The 26,631-nt window shown below is 41.2% G+C and overlaps 1 protein-coding gene across 1 annotated transcript in view; it reads right to left on the minus strand.

Moving 5' to 3' along the window:
• The window catches only part of mast1a (microtubule associated serine/threonine kinase 1a), a 62,916-nt gene extending 41,223 nt beyond the window's left edge, over positions 1-21,693 (minus strand). The window contains 1 exon segment of the mRNA XM_052126847.1: positions 21,536-21,693. Coding sequence (XP_051982807.1) covers positions 21,536-21,555 — 20 coding nt within the window. The 5' untranslated portion in view covers positions 21,556-21,693.
• Positions 21,694-26,631: the final 4,938 nt, after the last annotated feature.

Raw genomic sequence — 26,631 nt, forward strand, 5'->3', positions numbered from 1 at the left:
TCTGTGATCATGTAATCAACTGCTGAGCAACCATGAAATTAACTGTAGGTGTATCTTCCAAGAGAATCCCCTCTCAACCTGCCATTGACGATGTACAGACTGAGGCTTTGCCAGAGCTGAATTAGAAGCTTCCTGTTTTTATTTACTTGGGGATCAGAGTTAATCCTTGGGAAATGAATGCTGTTTTGTGGCAAGTTCTGTCCAAATACATAGTTATTCCCACTGTCTGTGGTGAAGTCGTGTGGGGATCCTGTTCTTGCATTTAGATCCCCAAACACACCAGCACACTTCCCTGGGCCTGGAAGTGGTTGATTTGACTGTGGAGAGTCTCAAAGATGTCTTCATTATATATTAAGACATGTAAACGGCACATAACAATACATCTTTTGTTGTTTGACTAAACTGTTTATTGATTTTGAGCCAGATATTGGATTCTTGTTTTTTGACTAATTTGATATTTTGATCAATTTCTAGTTCATGCCAAATGATTGTACCCCCTGAATCTCCGCCCCGTGTAATCTGTTCATGTTTTCAGGATGATATAGATATTTCACAATAACCCAGGGGACAAATAGTGACCTCATCAGTTCTGTGCCATGTTTCCAGTCATATTATTTAGGGATGCATGATATCGGCCGGCAATATATTATTGGCCAACAACCGGAAAAATCTAAATATTGTTATCACAGCGATAACGGAAATATACCGATATTTACACTGACAATTACACGTTTTTCCTTCAGGCAGAGACTTGGGCAGCCTCAAGCGACAGTGTGCGTGCGTACACACAGCATGTCTGCGTGAATGAAAGCCAAGCTCTTGTTGCTCTGTGAGGACTGTTTTAACATCTCTGCACCTTGTTACATTGTTTTGGGTCTGGTTTTAATTCTGGATCATCTGCTGTAAGTAGCAACATGCCATTTCCCATATTTTGTTTATGTTTCATGAGACAATAAATTAAAACTTGACAAAAACATGTAAGTATGTTACTTGGGGGCGATCAATTTTTGCGTATTACGTCATGAAACATAAACAGGATGTTTGAAATAGCACATCGGTACTTGCAGCACAGCACTGAAATTAAAACTATCCCCCCAAAAAAACCTGATGGTTCATAGAACACATTTTCAAGATGGCTAAAAACACTAGATTGTAATTTAAACAAATCTGCTTTTATTTTACGAGTTGAGACTTTTCTAACATTATGACTCATGGCTATTCGATCTGTATGATGTTATCTATTGCCATTATGATTGTTGTGTTCACATTTCATAAGTTATACGATGGAACTGTTACAGATTAAACAAACATCTGCGAATGAGCCGTGCATAAGCACCCATACATAACGCACACAAACCACCATTGCACTCGCAGTCTTGCTAGCATAAACATTACACTATTTATACAAAGATTATGGTTTGCGTATTTTGTTGTTTCATGTTCATTACATGGAGTTTATAGCCTCATTTTGGTTTAAAATGCACAGCTTTTAGAAGTTCATTATTCTCTCTCTATTAGTGAGTCATCAGGATTACTGTAAACACTCATATAAATGACCACCATGCAATTGATACAAGTGCATTTTCATTTATTTCTCATTAAAATCAGCATACATCTGTAATATAGGCACAGTTCTAGTTCGTTGTATCTGCCAAACCTTAAATAGCAGCAAGTCCAAATTTTAAGCTATTAAATGACACATATTTTTTCAAATGAGAAGCTTTTAATGAATTAGCTAGCAGCTCCAGGTTAAAGGATTAATAATATTTCAGTATCAGCGGCACAATGAGCTGTGAATTATCATTTATCGTATTGGCCCAGAAATCCATATCGGTGCATCCCCAATATTATTATGTTTATGTTTGATAGACTTTTCTTAAAATCCAGGGTTTGGCTTTTACATCCAAAACTGGATGAGTTAATGCCCTGGATGTTCCACAATGTGACTGTCGGTGGTAAAATGTGGTCAACATACAATCTTAACAGTCCTCTAGAATAGAACCAACCCAACTTGAACCACATAAATATATATATATATATATAGCTCAGGAAAAAAATAAGAGACCACTGCAAAATTATCAATTTCTCTGGATTTAGGTACCGTAATTTCCGGACTATAAGCCGCAACTTTTTTCCCACGCTTTGAACCTCGCGGCTTATACAATGACGCGGCTAATATATGGATTTTTCCCGCTTTCAAATTTTATTAAAAAAAAAAAAAAAACATTCTGTGACGTGCTCAGTTTTTTGGCAGCGTGAAGCTTTCATTAGACCAATGAAATTGCCGAACGGGTTAAGGTCAAACAACTTTTTTTGTTTACTGTTTAGATTAAATCGAGCGCGCTCAAACTTCCCATCATTCTGATTACGGTAGTCATTTTGTCACCCTCACCATGGCAAAGACATGGAGAAACGCATATGATGCTGCTTTCAAGTTGAAGGCGATTGATCTGGCTGTTGGAGAGGGAAATAGAGCTGCTGCACGGGAGCTTGGTCTTAATGAGTCGATGATAAGACGTTGGAAACAGCAGCGTGAGGAATTGACTCTAAACTAAAGCTGAGGCTATTCTGAGGCTATTCAACTCCGACACCGAAGGAGATGACTTCAGTTGTTTCAGTGCACAGGACGAGGAAGATAGTGACCAATGACTTTCTTGGTAGGCTACTGTTTACTGCAAATGTTTTATTACAAGCCGTGTGTGGCAGCGGGGGCGTGGTCAAGCGCCCGTCCGGGAGAGAAAAGCTGTAAGGGCGCTTACACCTGCGCTAAATTATGTCTAACACCGGTGTCTAATTTCAAGTGCCCTGCTTCACGTGTCCTTCTTGGGAAAACTGTCACACGGGCACCAGTGTGACAGTTTTCAGCAGGGCACTTGATGTTCCAGGTAAGGCTTTTAATGGCCACAGCAATGTTTACAATCAATTTTATAAAGTTTCTCAATTCTTCTATGCGCCAACACTAGACTGACGTCTGTCACTCTCTCAGCTCTGTGGCTGCTGCCTTTTTATGCCGCCCTCCCCATGCTTACTGAAATTAGACACCGGTGTTAAGACATAATTTAGCTCAGGTGTAAGCGCCCGGGCGCTTGACCACGCCCCCGCTGCCACACCGTGTTTCGTTAAAGCCTGTGTAAAGTTCATTTGTTTCAATGTACCGGTAGGCACCTGCGGCTTATAGACAGGTGCGGCTTATTTATGTTCAAAATAATATTTTATTTAAAAATCAGTGGGTGCGGCTTATATTCAGGTGCGCTCAATAGTCCGGAAATTACGGTATGTGTTTGAGTAAAATTTTAATTTTAGTTCTCTCTTCCTGTCTCACTCTCTGCCTGTCTTTCTCTCTGGTCAGTCTTGCTCTGCCTGCCTTTCTCTGTTCCTGTCTCACTCTCTGCCTGTCTTTCTCTATTCCTGCCTGTCACTTGCTCTTTCCTGTCTCTCTCTCAACCTGTCTTTCTTTCTACCTGTCTGTCTCTTAATTTTGCCTATTTCGCTCTACCTGTCTTTCTCTCTCTCTGCCTGTCTCTCACTCTTGCCAGTCTTGCTCTGCCTAACTTTCTGTTCCTGTCTCACTCTCTTCCTGCCTGTCTCTTACTCTTTTCTGTCTCTCTCTGCCTGTCTTTCTCTCTTCCTGTCTGTCTTTCACTCTTGTCAGTCTTGCTCTGCCTGCTTTTCTCTGTTCCTGTCTCACTCTGTGCCTGTCTTTCTCTATTCCTGCCTGTCACTTGCTCTTTCCTGTCTCTCTCAACCTGTCTTTCTTTCTTCCTGTCTGTCTCTTAATTTTGCCTGTTTCGCTCTGCCTGTCTTTCTCTCTCTCTGCCTGTCTCTCACTCTTGCCAGTCTTGCTCTGCCTGTCTTTCTGTTCCTGTCGCACTCTCTGCCTGTCTTTCTCTCTTACTGCCTGTCTCTTGCTCTTTCCTGTCTCTCTCAACCTGTCTTTCTTTCTTCCTGTCTGTCTCTTCATTTTGCCTGTTTCGCTCTACCTGTCTTTCTCTCTCTCTGCCTGTCTCTCACTCTTGCCAGTCTTGCTCTGCCTGTCTTTCTGTTCCTGTCGCACTCTCTGCCTGTCTTTCTCTCTTACTGCCTGTCTCTTGCTCTTTCCTGTCTCTCTCAACCTGTCTTTCTCTCTTCCTGTCTGTCTTTCACTCTTGTCAGTCTTGCTCTGCCTGCTTTGCTCTGTTCCTGTCACACTCTCTGTTTACATTTATGCATTTGGCAGACGCTTTTTATCCAAAGCTCTGTTGTGCATGCTTTCCTGTCTCACTTTGCCTGTCTCTCTCTCTATAACCATTTGTTTCTCTGTCTGTGTTTCTCTTTTCCTCTCTGTCTCTCAAGCTTTCTAGTCTCACTCTGCCTGTCTTTCTGTCTGTCTCTCACTTTATGTCTCCTACCTTCTGCCTGTCTCTTGTTTTTTCCCTATCTCTCCCTCTTTTTCCAACTGAAATCATACTTCTATGTGCATGTAGCCTGTCTCTAGCTCTTTCCTGTCTCTTTACGTGTGTTTTTCTATCTTCCTGACTCTTTCAGGCAGTAGGAGCGAGATTGTCGAAAAAGCAAAAGTGTTTCATTTTAATCCAAATGAGCGTCTTTAGGCATTATAACTCACAAAACAAGCACTGTCACATATATGCATGAACATTACATTTATATAGCGCTTTTCTGACACTACACTAAAAGCGGTTTACACAGTGAAGAGGGGACTCTCCTCAACCACCACCAGTGAGCCGCATCCACCTGGATAATGCGAGAGCAGCCATAGTGCCCCAGTACACTCACCACACACCAGCTATTGGTGGAGAGGAGAGAGTAGAGTGATACAGCCAACTAATGGATGAGGATTATAAGGAAGCCATGATTGACAAGGGCCAATATGGGGAATTTTTAATGACCACAGAGAATCAGGACCCTCAGAACGTTTCATCCGAAATGAATAGTGTCTGTTATATAGCTGATAGCTGGAGAATTGAAGTGTCTTACAGAGTCAAAATATTTGTTCCCGCTCTGAAACAGAAAAACTAACAGCATGAAGCAGATTTCATTACCACAGTTTCTGCTGTAGAATATTTTTCATGCTGCAAGACTGCTATTAGTTAAGAATGCGTGTGTGTGCGTGCATATGCTTGATCCCTGCTGGATCTTAGCTCTATCCAAAGAGGGCCATAAATCAGTGACAAGCAAGCAACTGACACACACAAGGCCGCCCTTGATGAAAACAAACCCGTCTGATGCTACCCTGATGCTGGAAATCCTGGACTGTATTATGCATCACCACACACACACTAACACAAACATTATCATTCAGCAGCACTATAACCCCATTTAGCAAAAATCTTTCTGTGTCTCTACTCTGACTCATTCTCTCAGTAAGTGTTAACATATACTACAAAACTCTGATAGCTTCAAAACTATAAAAATAAACACATTATAAAAAACTGACAACGGAAACCGTGATTGCCTTTTTTTTAAACGTCTGGATTTCCTCCAGAATTAAATCAATTCGTATACAGACATACGCACATTGACTAAGCCACCAGAACAATGTAAACGAGGTGTTTACATGCAAAGCGAAATCAGGATAATGGGTCTAGATCCGCCGTACAGGATTTGCTTAAACAATTTATGATTTCCCCAATGTAAGAACACTGTTTAAGTATTTAATATATTGTTGGCTTATTAAGTTTGTGCATGTAAACACACTCATTGCCACACTCACAGTCTCTCTGTCAGAGGGAATAGTAGTGTAATGAACTAGCTAATGCAAACACCAAGCATCAGTTTGCACCAAGGTCTATAATACATGGACATGAAAGCTATCCATTCCATTCCCAATCATCTCAATGGCAGCTGCTCAGCTGGCGCATGGCGCTTGCCCTCCATTCTTGTTCATGGGCACTCAGATCCAGACACAGAACATTCTGAGCAAATCACATAAGACATAAAATCATGGAGCCAAAGGAAAATTACATCAGGACAATGCTAATTTTGCTGTTGGGACAGTCCCAAGCCCTTCACTTGCAACTATCCTGAGCTGTGACATGAAAGGTAGCAGACATTAAAAAACACAAGTCAGTTTCATCTTTTTAAGAGCCCCTCATAAAATAGTAATATCTAGTATAAATATGACATTTTTGCTATTTATTTTATGCTTGATAAGGCAAATTGCACAATCTGAATACACAACAAATTTTAAATGTGCATCAATGGAGAAACCGGCTTTTTGGCCACATAATGATGTATGGTGAATGGTGTTCATAGTGCTTCATCTAGCTTTTCTTATTCAATGTAAATACACGTTCGGTGTGAACAGCCCTTAACAGTTCTTAGAGTTGTAGAATCTGATCACACCATTTTCACACCATAAAAGATCCTGCAACACTTTTAACAAGCACCAAAGTGTGCTTTGCATAATTTGGCTTGAGATGAACAGCTTAATATATTCGGATGCAATGTGTTGGATGTGCGTTATGTGTAAACCCTGACATTTAGTTCTATAATGTTGTTGAGCTGGTTCATTCTTTTCCGAGTTTTCAAAAATGGCTCTTTTTGGCTGCACATTGTTAGCCAATCAGAACAGTTTTAAGGAGGCCTAGACCAAAACTGATCATTTCAGTCAGAGGGCCAGATACAGGGTGCAAAATGATCATATATTACTAAATTATTACTGTTTTAATGCAAAAAAGCATTTCATGACCCCTTTAATGAGAGGAATAGACTGGAAAATCAACATTCAGAAGTGGTGGTGGGCTAATGTCATCTGTTACTACAGCAACCGTTAGAGTAGAAATGTAAAGCGCTCTATTCTTATGTTTTGCTTCACTTATGGCTGATGACCTGTAAAAAGTTCAACAGAGTTTTAACTTCTCTGTGTTAATCATCAGCACAGCGACTCAATCCAATAGAGGAAACACTCACAAAATACTGACTCATATAAAAGAACATAGTGACCACATTTCACAAATCTGAACTACTGCATGCAGTAAATGCTCAAATTACAGCCCAGTACAATATCTATCTATCTATCTATCTATCTGTCTATCTATCTATCTATCTATCTATCTATCTATCTATCTATCTATCTATCTATCTATCTGTCTGTCTGTCTGTCTGTCTGTCCGTCCGTCCGTCTGGTCATATTTCACCCCAAAAAAGACATGCAAAAATATTTTTTACTCAAAGAAAATCTTGCCTATTTTTAGAAACGCGTCGCTTACAAAAATTTTGGGAGGGAAAACTGTACCCACTAAAAATAATGTTAATTTTTTTAATATATAATAAATGGTTCTAAAAAATAGGTTTCAACTTATTTATGCAAAACATGGTTATGTGAGATTCACCCAGGAAGACCATGCAAATGCAAACCTGAAAAGCTGGAGATTTTTTTCTGTCAGTTTCAAAGGATTATGGGGGCAGTGAAGCAGAAAGCTAGCAGAAGCTCAATGTATCTTGATCATATATATTTAGGGATAAAGAGAGAGAGAGATCTACCAAAAAAATCGAATAAAGGGAGTAAAGCAGAGAATAAAGATGAGGTGATAAATAAAATGAATTGTTTTTTGTGATATATTAAAATAGTTTAGCTAATACTCTACTGTGCTGACACACACCTCAGTTAATTTTCCTGTAACATGAAATCTGTATACCATCACAAGGTGAGAGGTTAATTCTGTTGTTGAATGACCCTGTCAGCACCACAATTATCCCCTGATTAGAATGTCAAAAGATGCAGAGAAACAAAATGTCAGAGACATAACTAATGAACTCAGCATACAGCAGACATTAGCCTGTTAAACACAACATAAAGCACAGAGATTGAGCAGTTATACACAGCATAAAACACAAAGATTCACTTTTCAAACGCAAGATACAGCAGAGATTCCTCTGTCAAACACAGAGATTCACCTGTTATGGCCAACATACAGCACAGATATTCACCTATTAAACACAACATACAGCACAGGGATTCACCTATTAAACACAACATACAGCACAGGGATTCACCTATTAAACACAACATACAGCACAGGGATTCACCTATTAAACAACATACAGCACAGGGATTCACCTATTAAACACAACATACAGCACAGGGATTCACCTATTAAACACAACATACAGCACAGGGATTCACCTATTAAACACAACATACAGCATTGAGATGCTCTGTTAAACCAACAAACAGCACAAAGACTGACCTGTTACATACAGCACAGAGATTCACCTATTAAATACAACATATAGCACAGCATTTAAAAGGTGAATCTCTGTGCTGTATGTTGTGTTTAAAAAGTGAATATCTGTGCTTATATTCACTGTTTAGACACAACATAGAGCATAGAGATACACATTTTAAACACAACATACAGCACAGAAATTAACTGTTTAAACTCAACAAACAGCACAGATATTCACTTAATAAACACAACCTAATGCACCATTGTGAGAGGACATTTTTCTGTGCAGGCCACTAGTGAAGGAGGGGCAAAGCATGCCAGACACTTAATTCTGCTCTAGATATCTGCTTTTTAATATTTGTATTTAGGGCTGAATGATTTGGACAAAAATTATATTGTGATTATTTTGAAAAATATTGCAATTGCGATTTGAACAGCAGAATGATTATTAAAATAAAATTAAAACTAAATTTAAAAGACATCGCTTGGAGGAAAGTGAGCGAGGAAGTTGGACTACCTGGTAAGTTCTGGAAATATGCACGTCTACTTGATTCCAGCTATTGGTTGAACTTTACAATGAACCAAGTCGTAGAAGCCCCTCCTCCTGTCCTTTTCCGGAAGAGTAGGGGGAATACTCACAGGTTCGCATTACTCGTGCGAACACGAGTTTAAACACACATTTATAATCCAGCGGTCAAACTAGCGCGAGCAATGCAAGGCGAAAATTTCCTTCGCATTGTATGTGAACGCACCATTAGACACAACGTACTCCACAGGGAATCACTTACAGTATTAAATGCAACATACAGCTCAGAGATTCACCTTTCTAACATATCACCAAGGGTGTGGTGATGTAAAGTCACATAAACCAGTAAGCGTTCAGATAACAATCGGCAGCTGCCAGTAGTCAATGGCAGATGGAAGTACCTGCCAAAATAACTGGAAGTGGGAGGGGCTTGTCGTTGGAATAGCCAATCACTCGCATTCTTGAAGGGAAGTAGTTTCTTCCTTCATAATAAAAGCGCCAACTGTATATTTGCTGAAAGCGCTAGCAAAAAGGTACAACTGAACGTGTTTCAAATAAAAGCATGCTTCTGCAATGTCGTATTTATTATTGCTCAATGTGAACATTTCAAGTTCAGTTTCACATTGTGTAAAACCGTAATGTCAAATGATCTAATTCAGAAAACAAGACCTGTAACAATAACGACAATGCTAACAATATTTAGTCAAATCTTTATACATAGGATTAAAGAAATATGTTATAATTATTTTATAATACGAACTCAACCGCTAACATTGAGAAATGCCTCCGTTTACTGTTGCCATTCCTTACTGGTTTATCAATTGGCTGCTGTGTCTGTTTGGGTGCTAATGATTGGCGGATGCCAGCAGCAAGTCCCACCTACTCTTCAAAAGACATCAGCAGGCACTTCCTGCTGCCAGCTGCCGCTTTTTCAGTGAACCCCCTCACACATAAATTCTGGTTGCTAGGCAATTGGATATCAGTACTAGAGCAGATACTGGTTTTCACAGATTCACAGAAGAGAAGAAAAGTCAAAGAAGAAAAGAACAGATGAGTGTGAAAATGAATGAGTGAAAGAACATGCTCAGAGGAATATTCTAAGAAGGGGTGAATGGGATCAATTTAGACTCAGAGTAATGTGAGAGAGCAAAGCTAAAGAACCATCTTCACTTTCTCTGCTCATGGTAGGAAGGTGGAAGGTGGAAGGAAAGAGTGATGGAAAGGACAAAAATAACTGCTGGGTGACCAGGTGTCCCAATTACCCCAGAACAGTCCCGGTTTCATAAAGTGTGTCCCGAAAATGTTCTGCCGTCACCTGGCACACTGATTTAATATCCTCAATGTCCTTCTAGCTACTAGGGTTGTGCCGATGGACGATATCATCGTCCATCGTGATGGCTGACCAACATCACGATGTAGAGCCACCATCGTGATGCCACGCCCCCTTTTGCGAGTCTTGCTAGTGTGACTCACTAATCCTAGTCTCTTCTATAGTTAACCTAAAAACTTTGCAGGGATTGCTCTGTAAATTAAATTGAGAATATAACTAATGCATATATGCTATTTTAAATACTGTAGTATATGCCAGAGACGTGACGTGTTAGTCTGTGAAAATACCGTGTCAGGCAGGCTACACAAATATTGATCTTGACATTGTTAGCTTCTTGTCTTTTTTTACATGTCTTACACTGTACATTTAGATTAAAATATTTTATGTTGTAGGCTACAAGAAAATAGCCTTTATTAATGAATTATTAGTAGTTGTAGTGTCTCAGAAAATCTTGCTCATTGTCACATAGCTCTTGTATACACTGAAGCGGCATTTTAAGATAAACCCAGACCAGCGAACGTCAAATAACTTTTGTCTGGTTAATACTTTTAAAGAAAAATTTCCTTGGCCATAAATCCATAATGTCAAATCAAATGAAAGAAACAAGGTGAATATGAATAACACACATTTATTAAAACATAGAAGAACAAGAAAACGGGAACAACACTCAGACCGAAACTCGCCATTAACATTTCACTTATAATTAGCAGCACAATTAACTTCAGCACAGGCTACAAAATAAATTATGTTATTGAAATATTGTAAAGTGGTCATATGAACTACACAAATGAACGTTTAAAAAATAATATGCAAAATCGAATAGCTCCGCAACGGATGGCGAAAAATGCGTAAAGTCGTCTAATATCTTTCACCATAGACCATGTTTAAATTTCGATGTTTCTGGCCAGAAATACCAACATATTCACTTTATCTGGTTTTAATAAGCTGCGGATTGGAGTAACTACACTACCCGCTGTGCTGAAGACCCGCTCTGATGGAGTACTGGTAGCACATATGCACAGATATTTCCGTGCTAATCTTGCCATGAACGGAAACCTTTTGTCGTCCTCTTCCCCATCAATGGCCATTTCCTGCAGGTACATGGTCATTTCTGCCTCGACCTTTTGCTCAACAGTGAGCGTGGCTGTGGCTGCTCTCTTCGCAAGAAGGCTGCCCAAAGACGGCTTTTTTTTCTTAGGCGCAATATATTAAAAAGCCCGGATGAGTAGGCTACTAATTAGTTGGGCTAGTAAAATAACGAAATTATAGTTTTTCAGTAGAAAAACAATATCTATGTAAAGAGATATATTAAAATAAAAAGTGCTTAAAAGTGCACAACTCTTCTTAAGTGGAAAAAATATTTTTACCCCTTACGTGCAACCTATTGGAAAGCGCAGATGAGTCAGTTGGGATAGTAAAATAACGAAATTATAGTTTTTAAGTGGAAAATAGTATTTATGTAAAGAGATATTAAAATAAAAAGTGCACAACTCTTCTTAAGTGAAAACTAAAAAAAAAATGCTTCACGTGTCGTGCAACCTACTGATAAAGCGCCGACGAGTCATTAGTTGGGTTAGTAAAATAACGAAATTATAATTTGTCATATATATATATATATATATATATATATATATATATATATATATATATATATACATATATCCACCCACCCACCCACCCACCCACGATATCATCGTCCATCGCGATGTTTTACTGTCAACATCGTCAACTGCCAATTTAGGGGACATCGCCCAACCCTACTAGCTACTGTCTCAGGTATCATATGTGGTTCTCACTAGGATGATATTACAGAAGTAAAGCTGTTTCTGTGCCATTGGAAGTTGATTTGCTGACTCTTCTAAAACATCTTTAGAAAAATCAGCTTGCAATATATCTGGTTGATAAAGCAATAACTTCATGCGCTTGACACTGCTTGCTGTCGTCCTCTCAGTGAAAGCAGTTTCTCATGTTATCTAGCTAGCTAAGCTGAAGAACTGCCCATATGAAAATGCAAATGAGGTGTTTTGTTGTCACTGTAAATGTGCATCTTCCATTTCCCACAGAGGTAAATAAGAACCTGTAGGTCACCTTTTACATATTTACAGGCAACTGATTTTCATTTATAGAAGGGTGGTTTCAACTAGCCTACCGAGTTAGCTTTAGTTAACAGGAAAATGTTGTTTGTCCGAAGTGTGAAGGATTTTTTTATCCTTCCCATGTGAAGCAAATCTGAGAAACCAGTTCTGTTTCTCATTAACACAATGTAGAGTGGAGGAGGGCGGGGCCAGGCTGGAACAGTGCACGCCTGGTCCCCAATCAGCCTGATGGGGGCGCGCGAGGGATAAAGGCGGCCTGAGGACAACTGGCAAATGCCCTGTGTGTGTGTTTGTGTGTGTCTTTTATTTAATTAAATATTATTTATATTGTTAAGCCGGTTCTCGCCTCCTCCATGCCCATCCAAACCCCCTTATACTGGTGCCAAAACCCGGGAAGGAGGAGGGATGCCCGTCGTAGAGTCCTCGACACTGCTGTCCACCCAGAGGGGGGGCAGCTGCCATCCGCCAGGGGACGGAGTAGCCCGACCACCCGGATGCGGGGAGGGTTGGGACTCCCTGACCGCCTGGAGCGATAGAGTCACTGCCAGGGGCGGAGGAGTGTCCCAACGTGCCGCCAGAAAAGCGGAGGGGCGTTCTGTCCGTTGGGGGTCGGAGGTTGGCTCCAGTTTGCCCGGGAGAGGTTGGAGGAGTGATCGTGACTGTGCGACGGTGCATCAGAGAATCGGTGAGTGAGCTTCTTTTTCTCTCTCTCGCCCTTGGCTATTTTTTTTCCCCTCCCAGGTCGAGGAAGGCAGGGATGTGAAAGTGGAGATTGATAGTGAAAAATTGTCTTGATAGTTTTCTAAGTTCACAGGAAGAATAGTTAATTAGCAGTAACGCCAGGTGCACATAAAAGATTAACCTTAAAAATCAGTATTGGCATATTGTGCACAACTGTTCCACATGAGAAGTGGTCTGCCAAACGCTAATCCCATTCAACCTGATGTTGATTGTATTCATCAATGTCCTTATGATATCTATTTAATCTCTTGGTAGCAGAACGAGTCTTGTTTGTGGTAAGGAAGGACGTTGTTCCATCTTTATCTGATTTCTGGTGTACAATAATAAAATAGCCAGACATAATAAATCCTATTAAGCTCTAGATCTGTGTTGCTCCTACAAACTGATCTCAAATCTGCTTGGCAGTTTCTCACTGGAACATTTGGTTCAGGATCTGATGCAATTCACTAAAACACAGATCAGCTTAGCTGGTAACTTTTATCCAAAACTTGAATGTAATGCCTCGTTTTGGACATACAATGTTGGGCCAGAATTTATTCTGACTGGAAGTGACAAACCGATATATATATCTATATATAAATATGACAAACCAATAATTTAACTTATAATTCAAAGATTAGCAGATATCTGAGCTTCAGAATACACACTTTACGTTTTCTTTTTTGAAAGCATGCACTCAAAATGATGTTGACATTTAGATGTATGTAGTAAAATGTAATGATTTATGTTATTCATCATGATTTGAGAATGTTTCAAAGAGCATTTTGTGAGCTTCAATGAAAGCAAGGAATCACATGGTCAATGTCACAGTTTTGTTAGTGACAAAGAAATTATTAAACAATATTCCTTGTTCAAGACAAGTTAACCTCAATTGACAGCATTTGTGGCATAATATTGATTACCATAAAAATGTCTTTGGATGTGCCCCACCTGTTCTTTAAAAAAAAGCAAAAAACTGGGTTAAAGCGAGGCACTTACAATGGAAGTGAATGAGGTCAAGGTCTTACGTTAGTTGGGATGTAAAATAAATAAAAGGTGATAAATAAATACTAACGCAACAGGCTGGAATAATAGACATTTACTAACTTTATGTAACGATGCAGGAGGAGGCAGACAAGGGGTTGGATCCAAATGCAGTGATTTATTTAACAACAGTGAAAACTATACGGGAAAAACACAAACAAAGGAAATACCCGCGATGGGGAAACAAAACGTAAACACGGAAAACATGAAAGGCAGAACCGGCAGGATGAACACGGGGAAGAGCACGAAGACAGGCGTCCACAAACATCAACGATAGACAAGGGAATGGAGAACAAACAGGGTATATATACACTGGATACAAGATGATGACAAACTACAATCAGGTGAGCACAATGACACACGGCTGGCAGTGATGAGTGCTGGGGATCATAACATAGGCCCCCCTCAAAAGGACCGGATTCCAGACGGTCCTAGAGGGGAAAAGACCCACAAGAACAACAACCAGAAAAAATGACCAAGGAGTGAGGGGGGTAGACCCGGGGGGAAAACCGACAGATGAAGGGGGGCACAAGGGACACAGAGACAGACCAAGGAGATACAAGGGACAATTAGACAGACCAAAGGGAGGCAAGACAGGCAATCCAAGGGGGCAACGTGGGGCAGATAGACAGTCCAGGGGGCAACGAGGGGCAGGCAGGAAGTCCAACGGGGGCACAGAGGGCAGGCAGGAAGTCCAATGGGGTGCAAAGGGCAGGTAGGAAGTCCAGGGGGGCGCAGAGGGCAGGCAGGAAGTCCTGAGGGGCACAAAGGGCAAGGACAGGTTCAGGTGGTCTGGGAGCTGGCCACCGGGCAAGGACAGGTTTGGGGGGCCTGGGAGGAGGCCACAGGACTGGGACTGGGTCAGGAGGTCTGGGGGGAGGCCACAGGACGAGAACAGGGTCAGGAGGCCTGGGAGGAGGCCACAGGACAGGGACTGGGTCAGGGGGCCTGGGAAGAGGCCACAGGACAGGGACTGGGTCAAGAGGTCTGGGAGGCAGCCTCAGGACAGGGCCAGGTCCCGGAGGCAGAGCTGAGAGGGGCTCTGGAGACGAAGCTGTGGGAGGTTCTGGAGGCCCAGGAGGCGGAGCCAAGAGAGGCGGACCCATGGAAAGCTCTGGAGGAGCAGGGGGCAGAGCTGAGGGAGGCTCTGGGAGCTCAGGAGGCAGAGCTGAGGGAGGCTCTGGAGGCTCAGGAGGCGGAGCTGAGGGAGGCTCTGGAGGCTCAGGAGGCGGAGCTGAGGGAGGCTCTGGAGGCTCAGGAGGCGAAGCCGTAGGAGGCTCGGGAGACGGAGCTGAGGAAGGCCCAGGAGGTGGAGCCGAGGGCGGTGGCACCGCAGGAGGCTCCAGAGGCGAAACTCTGGGAGGCTCGGGGAGAAGAGCTGTAGGAGGCTCTGGAGGCAGAGCCGTAGGAGGCTCTGGAGGCAGATCCCTAGAAGGCTCTGGAGTCTCTGGGAGCAGAGATGTAGGAGGCTCTGGAGGTGGAGCCGTAGGAGGCTCGGGAGGCTCTGAGGGCAGAGCCGTCGAAGGCCTGGTTGGCTCGAGAGGCGGAGCCGCAGGAGGCCCGGGAGGCGGAGCCGTAGGAGGCTCGGGAGGCTCTGAGGGCAGAGCCGTCGAAGGCTTGGGTGGCTCGAGAGGCGGAGCCGCAGGAGGCCCGTAGGAGGCCCGGGAGGCTCCGAGGGCGGAGCCGCCGGAGGTGGCGCCGTAGGAGGCTCTAGAGGCGGAGGCTTGGAAGGCTCCGGAGGTGGAGCCGAGGGAGGCCCAGGAGGTGGAGCCGAGGAAGGCTCAGGAGGCGGAGCCGAGGAAGGTGGCGCTGTAGGGGCCTTTAGGGGCGGAGCCGCAGGAAGTTCTGGAGTCTCTGGGAGCAGAGCCGTAGGAGACTCTGGAGGCGGAGCCCTGGAAGACTCGAGAGGAGGAGCCCTGAGTGGCTTGAGAGGTTCGAGAGGCGGAACTCTGAAAGGCTCGAGAAACTTGAGAGGCGGGGTCCTGGAAGACTCGAGTTACTTGAGGGGCGGAGCCCTGGAAGACTCGAGTGACTTGAGGGGCGGAGCCCTGGAGGACTCGAGTAACTTGAGGGGTGGGGCCCTGGAAGACTCGAGGGACTTGAGAGGCGGAGCCCTGGAAGGCTCGAGAGGCTCTGAAGGCAGAGCTCTGGAAAGCTCAGGAGGCGGAGCTCTGGAAAGCTTGGGAGGCGGAGCTCTGGAAAGCTCGGGAGGCGGAGCTCTGGAAAGCTCGGGAGGCGGAGCTCTGGAAAGCTCGGGAAGTGTTGGGTCTTGGACGGTAGAAGCTACAGGCGCTGGCTCTGGGACGGTAGAGGCTACAGGCGCTGGCCCGCTGACCGTGGCAGGCGTGGGCTCTGGCTCGCTGACCGTGGCAGGCGTGGGCTCTGGCTCGCTGACCGTGGCAGGCGTGGGCCCTGGCTCACTGACCGTGGCAGGCGTGGGCTCTGGCTCGCTGACCGTGGCAGGCGTGGGTTGGGAGGCGGAAGCCCTCCTTCTCTTCCTCCTTCGGGCGGACGAAGTTGGCAGCGCTGGCACGTTGGTCCGGGTAGGTAGGGGCTCAGGTTCGACAGCCGGAATCACGAGGGGTGGTTCCTCGGGCGCGAGTTTCCTCAGCACGAGACTCACGTACTCCCTCCACGGGTGGTCTCCGGGTTTCGGCGCCTCTCTCCGCCGGAATGACGGTAACCCGACACAGTAGATGGTCCTCAGGGCGTTGTCGTCGAACCCGGTGTGGATGGCGATCGTGGAGAAGAGTCGTGAGTACTCGCGGAGGGGAAGATTTGCCTCGGCCAGTTCAAGGAAAACCGCTGCTAGATCCATAGGTGGTCTATCGTTCTGTAACGATGCAGGAGGCGGCAGACAAGGGGTTGGATCCAAATGCAGTGATTTATTTAACAACAGTGAAAACTATATGGGAAAAACACAAACAAAGGAAATACCCGCGATGGGGAAACAAAACGTAAACACGGAAAACATGAAAGGCAGAACCGGCAGGATGAACACGGGGAAGAGCACGAAGACAGGCATCCACAAACATCAACGATAGACAAGGGAATGGAGAACAAACAGGGTATATATACACTGGATACAAGATGATGACAAACTACAATCAGGTGAGCACAATGACACACGGCTGGCAGTGATGAGTGCTGGGGATCATAACACTTTAATATCCTATATATATTTTCAATGTGTTGAAACTTGACACGCCCTGAAAACTGCACCGCTTCAACGGTTTCATGCTGAAGAGCCCCTTAAAAGTAATTTTTTTTCTTTCTCGTAAATGTAAACGAGTGTAAATATCAACATCACACTGCAAAATGATTGATGCAAATCACGCAAAACATGAGCTCATTGATAAAATATCAGCCTGCTTTTTTATTCCAACAGTTGCTCCTTTCCGGAGGCTTCAGTAAATATTTAGTTTATACGTAGGGTTGCGTTCTACCTAAGTTTAATGGTGCAACGCTCAAATATTTAGTAGTGCGTAAATTGTGACTTAGTGCCCATTTCCGCCACAACTAGGCTAAGTTGTTGAAAAGATGGTGCAACTGGCCCCAGATTTTCAGTACTGGATTAATCATGTCCTCAGCACGTCAGTCTGATAGTGCCATAAACTGATTCAGGGTCAGTGACCTGAACTCTGCACTGAACATCACAGGAACAACATCAACTCAAACACTAATCTGACAGATTACACAATCACAAACCAACAGGTTTATGAGAGCAAACCACAAACAAGATTATGCCGCATGAAAATCATCCTGTCATTTTTCATGCTGTGCTTTCATTTCCTGAGCGGAGGTTCTGCAGACAGTGAAGTCGTGCCGGTGTGTATAAAACTGTGTGTGGAATGATATATGAATGCTATGTGATCTCTAGAGAACTCTGAAGTCATGGGGCGGCTGTGGCTCAGGTGGTAGAGCAGGTCGCCCATTAATTGCAGGGTTGGTGGTTCGATTCCCGGCCCACACGACTCCACATGCCGAAGTGTCCTTGGGCAAGACACTGAACCCCAAGTTGCTCCCAATGGCAGGCTAGCACCTTGCATGGCAGCTCTGCCATCATTGGTGTGTGAATGTGTGTGTGAATGGGTGAATGAGTCACAGTGTAAAGTGCTTTGAATAACACTAAAGTAAAAAGGTGCTATATAAGTGCAGACCATATCGCCATATGAGTGTTTTGTCAATTATTGTTCTTGCTTACAAAAAACACTTTTATCTTCTTAATTATCATACACAACATTGACTCATATATCGCCCAAATCATTTGCTGAGTCCTGTTTTTGAATCCCAGAGGATGCTCAGCCCTTGTGGACTGACTTGACTTTTTCTGACTCTCTCTTAGAGTGGCTGCTCCAAACTCTCTCTTGTACGGTCTTTGATATGTGCTGGCAGAGAAATGGAAGAATTTGAAACTCGCATTTCATGTCGAGTTAAAACACTCGTTAACGACTCACTTGGACAGAGAAGTGCAGGATAAAAAGAGAGCGAAATCAAAAGGGAGTAGCAGGTGTTGTAGAGAGAGAGGAACTCCATTAACCCACTCTGATGTTCTCAAATATAGGCCAAGACATCTCCTCAGGCTCATCATTTCCCACTCTCTCTCCCAGTCATATTCCCTCGCCATATAGCTCTACGTCTGTGTCTTCCATATTAGCATTTGAGGCTCAAAGCAGCTCATCTCAAGTTTCAGACTAAAAGACCCTGTCAAATATCAAAACATACATACATTAGGCCTTAAATACACTCTATTAAACTACACAAATGCAAATACTTCTAGCTGCACAAGGTCCTTATCACGTGTCATTGTGCTACGTTGGCATTTAACTGACCGTCTAATGCATATTGCATATAAAACTGGCAGCCACTGTCTCAAAATCAGCAGTTCTTATCAGATTGGCTGGCTTTACAGATTCATACAATGACCACTGGAACAAGGTAAAAGGGAAAGGAGGAGGTGAGAATCGGCTTGACAATATAAATTATCATTTAATAATGAACTTAACCAAAAAGACAAACACACACAGGTGTCGGACAGCTGCCCATAACTCTCTCTCCGTCACACTGCCATCTCCGGTCGGCCCTTATCCCTCTCGGAGGCTTGATTAGCATGATTAAGAGCCGGGAGTGCGTGATCACGACCCTGCCCCGCCATCTGCCCTGGCACATTCCTCCCTCGTTCTCTCAGGCTGGGGAGCCCCCGGCAAGACATTTTTTAATTAGTAACAGAGGATTGGGCGCATCTTTTGAGCTAGCAACTGTGGCCGAATCACAGCCCTGCTCTTGCTCATGTGATATTGCTTTAATAATGGATGCCACACCCCTGATTTTAGTCCTAGTACTTATAAAAATGAAAACAAGTATGACAGATAAAAATAGACTATTTTACAAACAGATTTTTTTGTAGCGCAACCTTTGGTTACAGGACTAGCTGTAAATATAATATTGTGTAGTAAAATAAACATCTGCAACACAGTTGCAGATTTCTGTTGATATAAATGTTTTTTATTATTAATAATAATAATACAAAAATTCCAACATAAAAATGTTAGCTGCAAAAAACGAAATCCTGTAGACATCACTGACATGCACAAACACACACACATATTGCAGAATGTGACTAATCTAAGCTAACCAGCATCAGTGTAGACAGCATGGAGCGCCACAGGGGACATACAGAGATAAAGAAAGAGAGAGAGTGAGACACTTTAATCTCTCCTGTAACACACATCACACACACAAACATACAGACGCACACAATGCGCACGTGGCCGCAACAGCATATGTGCAACACACAAACACAAAAATAGTCAACATGATCACATTGGGAAGCCGGAATGTTCCAGTACCCTGACAGTGGCCCATTTACGCAGAGTTACTGACAAGCACCATCTCCCTTCAGACATTTTTGTATCGGTTCAAGCATGTTTACCTTTTCCTGTGGAGTAACCGGAAGTGCGTTGCGACCTGAGTTTCTAATGGCGTTCGCATAATCAGTGACTCTGTGTGATTCGGAGATTCCATTTTATCTCAAATAATACATTTATACTCTGTTGATGGTACGGTTTAGGGTTGAAGCTTGGAAATTTAAGAACGAATGGGTATGAAGTTGTTTCTGTGGTTTGTAAAAGCTCGCCTGGGCGAACATTTAGGAAAACTTCTAAATGACTGCTTAACACTTTCTTACTGCCATTGTGACCTGGAGCTCCACCTACCTTGATGCTGACAGCTGATTCGGTTTATTTTGTTCAGTCAGTCAAAATCAGTCAACATGAAAACACCGGCATGTAGAGTTATTAGCGTGCTGGTGCAAATTTACCTCCATCTGTACTATCATTCATGTAGAGAATTCATGCAATTTTAGAGTCAAATCTACTCAAAAAGTGCCCATTCACTCAAGTGCCTCATGTACTCATATTATGGCCACAAAAAGCGTGTTAGCGCATTAGTGCCATTAATTTTAAATATTTAAATGTACTTCTAAACGCCTCCCGCATCAGTGTGGCGGGTGTCTGGATGTTCGGAAACAGTATACCTTTGCTCTGCAGTTTAGAACTTATTTTAAGCACTGAACAAAGAATGAAAGAACTTCTCCGAAAGTACTGTATATTGAGGCTTTTAATAAAATATGCATTCCTCTTCAATGTTTTACATTTACATTCGCTTTTAGCGCCCCTCTGAGGACATTTTACCTTGAAACTGGAGCTCACATGTGCCCAAACTTTCTAAACACATCCTGCTTTGGCCACTGGGGGCAGTGCTTTGAATTTCGGTAAGCACAGACCGATTTTAGCAGCTAAACTTTTGACCTACTGTTGACGAATTCACTGTGAAATCAATCTGAAAATTGGCCACATAATCAGCCTGGCCAATATATCCCTCTTTCAAAATTATACTGTAGTTAAAGGAACAGTACATAAAAAAACATGTTATTATTTACTCATCCTCACCTCTATACTGTATATGTTTTCACTGTACAAAAAAAGGTGATTTTTAAATAAAGTATATGTTTTTAAATTCAGTTGAATTATTTTAACTGAATAAGCTACCCTCCGTCACAGCATCGCATTTTTGAATATGAACACAAACACAAATGAGATTTCGGAGCTTCTGCGGAGGAGAGGGAGATTATCAGTGAATAAAAACATACATTTCAGTAAACATGTTCCTCACACAATGCTCTCGTATGGCTTCCAAATACTTTAAATATTGTGTACAAGTATTATTGACCATTTTTTTTAAAGCTTGAACAGCCAGAGTCCCCATTCCCTTTTATTGTATGGAAAAGAGAGGCCAGTACATTCATTTCCTCATGAAGAAAGAAAATCATACAGGTTTGGAATGACATGAGGGTGAGTAAATAATGGTAGATTTGTCATTTTCTGCTATTCCCTTAACAAAGAGAGGATATCATTGCTTCACATGTGCAAACATATTTGCAAAACTGTCAACCTTCCAAGAAACAGCATGAAGGAGAGAGATGCTGACATCACAGAACTCAACAACAGTGCATCATCATCATCAACATCATCAACAAAATGAACAAAGTCATCATCATCATCAGTTTCATCACAAGAGGAGCAAACATCAAATCAAACAGAAGCAGCATGTTACTGATAAGTACAAATTCCACGAGTGATCCAATAATTACCTTTTGGTTCGACGGAACATGTTGCTAGACAAGATGCCCGTATGGCAGGCGTGGACGGACACACACACGCGCGATGAGAGGGACAACGGTAGCCGAGTGTGTCAGGACACACTTTAACACAGAGTCACAGAAAGCAGCCGTCTATGCATGATGACACACTCACATCCTCCTTCACACATGCTCTGAGCTCATCTGACTGTGTTCGGCTGTCCACGAACAGAGTGATGGAGATCAAGCGAGGATACAGAGATACAGAGAGAGAGAGAGAGAGAGAGAGAGAGAGAGAGAAGGTGGCTCTCAAGGGTAACGTGGTAAGCCAGGAAGTAAAGACAGCGGGCGGGGGGGTGGGGGGGTACTGAACAGGAGTAAACCATATGAGGGCTGTCAGTGTATATGTGTGTGTGTGCGTGTGTGTGTGTGTGTGTGTGTGTGTGTGTGTGTGTGTGTGGCCATTAAAAGCCTATCAGAGCTGAGGGCTCAGGGCTGTGGCAGTGGTAATGGAAATAATGGAATGGAAGTGACACATGGGAGGGGTAAAAAGAAAGAGAGAAAAGGATTATAGTCATGCTGTTCATGTAATATCCAATAGGTTTCTTGGGTCAAGTTCATTTTTATGTCAGCTAAAAAACTGTCTTTTTATAATATAATATAAAATAATATTGTTCATCATATATCATCTACAGTAATTTTATACAACATAATTTTTGCATTAGTATTGTTATTTAATTATGTAATGTAATACTATTTTCAAATAATATAATTATTATAATATATATATATAATATATTATAATAAATAAAATATAACAAATAAAATGAATTATTATAATAATAATAATATATACAATAATTTATTTTATATTATTATAGCAATGTTATATTAAATATATATATATATTTAATATAATATTGCGATATGATTATATATATATATATATATTACGTATATTAATGATGTATATATATATATATATACATCATTAAATCACAATTAATAATATAATAAATCTAATATATCTAATAAATCTAATATATATTTCAATTTTTTGTTGTAAGGTGACCTTGGGTGGTTTGAAAGGCGCCTAAAAATTAAATGTATTATTATAATTATTATATACAAATAATTAAAATATATGCAATTGATGTTTTTCAGGCAATATTCCAGAGGTTTCTAAGGCCATACAAGATTATTATTGTTGTATAGTATTATGTAATATAATATAATATTTAAAAAACATTATAATAATTATATTATTATAACAGTAAAATATAACAATATTAATGTTATAATATAAATATTATTAATATAATAACTACATAAAGTAGATCATTAAAATATATAAAATGTATGTTGTGCAGTATACCAGGTTTCATGGGCCTTACAAGATCACTTCAATTATTAAATCCAACTGGCCAATTTTATTAGTAAATATACACACAGAACAAATACAGAATATATCCAGAATATATACAAAAACGTAGATTTTGCTCTTATGAAAATAAATTGTTATTTTTATTCACCAAAGTGGCATTCAACTGATCACAATGTACAGTCAGGACATTAATGATATGAAAAATTACTATTACAATTTGAAAAAGTTTTCAGAACTTCTTAAACTACTTCAAAGAGTTCTCATCTAAAAATCCTTCATATGCAGGATACTCAGTTTGTCCAGATACTTCCAATACATGTGTCTGTCTTGTCGGGCACTTCTCATGCACCTTACAGTCTAACTGATCCCTCAAAAGCTCAATGGGGTTAAGATCCGTAACACTCTTTTCCAATTATCTGTTGTCCAATGTCTGTGTTTCTTTGCCCACTCAAACCTTTTCTTTTTGTTTTTCTGTTTCAAAAGTGGCTTTTTCTTTGCAATTCTTCCCATAAGTCCTCCTGAGTCTTCTTTTTACTGTTGTACATGAAACTGGTGTTGAGCGGGTAGAATTCAATGAAGCTGTCAGCGGAGGACATGTGAGGCGTCTATTTCTCAAACTAGAGACTCTGATGTACTTATCCTCTTGTTTAGTTGTACATCTGGTCTTCCACATCTCTTTCTGTCCTGTGTTAGAGACAGTTGTGCTTTGTCTTTGAAGACTGTAGTTACACTTTTGTATGAAATCTTCAGGTTTTTTTGTAATTTCAAACATTGTGTAGCCTTCATTCCTCAAAACAATGACTGACTGATGAGTTTCAAGAGAAAGCTCTTTTTTTTTTTTTTGCACTTTTGACCTAATATTGACCTTAAGACATGCCCGTCTATTGCACACTGTGGCAAATCAAAAACAAACACAAAGACAATGTTAAGCTTCATTTAATGAACCAAATATCTTTCAACTGTGTTTGATATAATGGCGAATTATGGCAATATAAAGTGATTTTCTAGAACCAAATTAGCAATTTAGCATGATTACTCAAGGATAAGGTGTTGGAGTGATGCTGCTGTCTAGATTTGATAAAAAAATATATATATATTTTTTTTTTCAAATATTGATGGTGCTGTTTTTTACATCAGTAATGTCCCGACTATACTTTGTGATCAGTTGAATGCCACTTTTTCCAAATATTGATACTTTGGATGATATTTAGTATATAACAAGACAGTAACTTAAAAAGGTTCATTTCTTTTTCAATAAGAAAACCATCATCTGAAACACAAAGCCATTGCCAAGTACATAGATTCAAAATGTTTAATGCAAGAAGTAAAACACAGGAAATCAAGTTCTGATTGGTGGATTTTGTTTTGACGTGTGCACAAAGCCCCACCCATCTCTCTCATCATGCCAGGGTCTCTAAAAATCTGACATCATCTTTGTGCCCTAGATAGCTCACCCGCCACAGTAAACCATGCCTGAACCTTCACAACACGTCATGTCACAGTTTGGAGGGTCCGCTGGGATAAGGGCCGCCTTCTCCCAAATCATACACACACATATGCGCCTGCATACAGGCCCGAACAGACATTAAAAGATGTTCATTTAAATAATGAATGATCTAGTTAATGGAAAGAGAGATGAAAAATAGATGAGAGAGACAGACAGAGAGAGAGACGCAGAGGAGGTTTTAGGAGTTACTGGGTCAAATTCGTAAATGGGAAAATAAGACCTGGAATAATGTATAAAGTGTGTGTGTTTGTCCTGACAAGTCTATGTGGCTGTGCGGTACAGCTAAAACAATTATATCTCAATATACATTATTCTGACATTGATGTATTTAGACTAAAATTACTCTTTTTTTTTTTTTACATTTACATTTATGCATTTGGCGGACGCTTTTATCCAAAGCGACTTACAGTGCAATTATTACAGCGACAATCCCCCTGTAGGAACCTGGAGATAAGTGCCTTGCTCAAGGACACAATGGGTGTGGCTGTGGGGATTGAACCAGCAACCTTCTGATTACATGTTATGTGCTTTAGCCCACTACACCACCACCACTCCAGAGGAACCATAATTTCGACCAATCAGCCACTGTAGCCAAATAGATTCGAAAGGTTTAATGCAAAAAGTAAAATCCAGTAAAAAATTAGGTTATCTAGATTTTAATTTATAACCTAGAGTAATTTAGAAAAAGCATGTTTTCACAACGAGAAGGAAGAATGACATTTAATCATTTTCATTTGGTAGTGCATTTGTAAACATTGCTAAAGTTGTGAGCTTCTTTAGATTTCTAGGTGCATGTGATATTATGTTGTGAAAGTCATGGCAGGACAGACAATGATGAGATCAGATGCTGACAATATCCAGCCGGGTTCAGCAGTCCTGGAAATGTCATATTGATTGTCTGCTGATTAATCTACTGTATCAGCCCAATTAAAAAGTGTGACCTGTACTGAGCACAAAGGGCTTGTATAAACAGACTAATCTGTTATCAGCTGGTATAAACACATACACACACACACACACACACACACACACACACACACACACACACACACACACACCCACACACAAACACACACACCCACACACATACACACACACACACACACACACACACACACACACACACACACACACATACACAAACACACACACCCACACACACACAAACACACACATGCAGTATATCAAATATACCTCTTTTTCAGCCTTTTAAGCATATTCAATATAAAGTATAATAATATATTAATTTTTACATTAGCTAAAAACATCTTTGTGTTATAACATAATGTAATATACATTATATTTGTGCTAATGAATATTTTATAATAATTCTATTATCATAATAATGTAGATAATAGAAATCATGTCTATTTCTATTTAAAAAAATACGCTTTTATATGATAAAAAAATGAACCTTTTAAGTCTTTTCAGCGCAATTACATTAATATGTATTACAGTTGCAAGAAAAAGTATGTGAACCCTTTGGAATGAGCTGGTTTTCTGCATGAATTGGTCATAAAATGTGATCTCATCTTCATTAAAGTCACAAGTGCAGACAAACACAATGTGATTAAGCTAACAACACACAATCAATTATAATATTTCATGTCTTTATTGAACACATCCCATTAATCATTCACAGTGCTGTGGAAAAATTAAGTGAACCCTTGTATTTAATAACTGGTCAATCCTACTTTGGCAGTAATAACCTCAACCAAACGTTTCTGGTCATTTCCTAATTAGACCTGCACAACTTTCAGAAGGAATTTTGGACCATCGGCCATATTCTCAGGATGTCTGGTGTGAGCGGCTCTCTTGAGGTCATTCCACATCTCTATTGGGTTCAAGCCTGAGCTCTGACTGGACCACTCCAAAAGGTGGATTCCCATTTTTTAAGCCATTCTGTTGTGGATTTACTTCGATGTGTAGGTTAATTGTCCTGCTGCATAGATCAACTTCTACTGAGCTTTAGCTGGTGCACAGGCATCCTGACATTATCCTGTCGGATATCTTTGTAGTAAATTCATTTTCTCAATGCAAGCAGTCCAGACTCGAAGCAGCAAAGCAGCCCGAAATCATGATGCTCCCTCCATCATACTTCAACGCTGGGATGATGTTTTCATGTTGGTATGCAGTGCTCTTTTTACACCATACGTAGTTTGAGTACATTTCATCACGATACAATCTTGTATCTATTCTCTTGGCCTGAGATACAAT

Source organism: Xyrauchen texanus, chromosome 5 (genome assembly GCF_025860055.1).
Source record: "Xyrauchen texanus isolate HMW12.3.18 chromosome 5, RBS_HiC_50CHRs, whole genome shotgun sequence".
Taxonomy (NCBI): Eukaryota; Metazoa; Chordata; class Actinopteri; order Cypriniformes; family Catostomidae; genus Xyrauchen; species Xyrauchen texanus.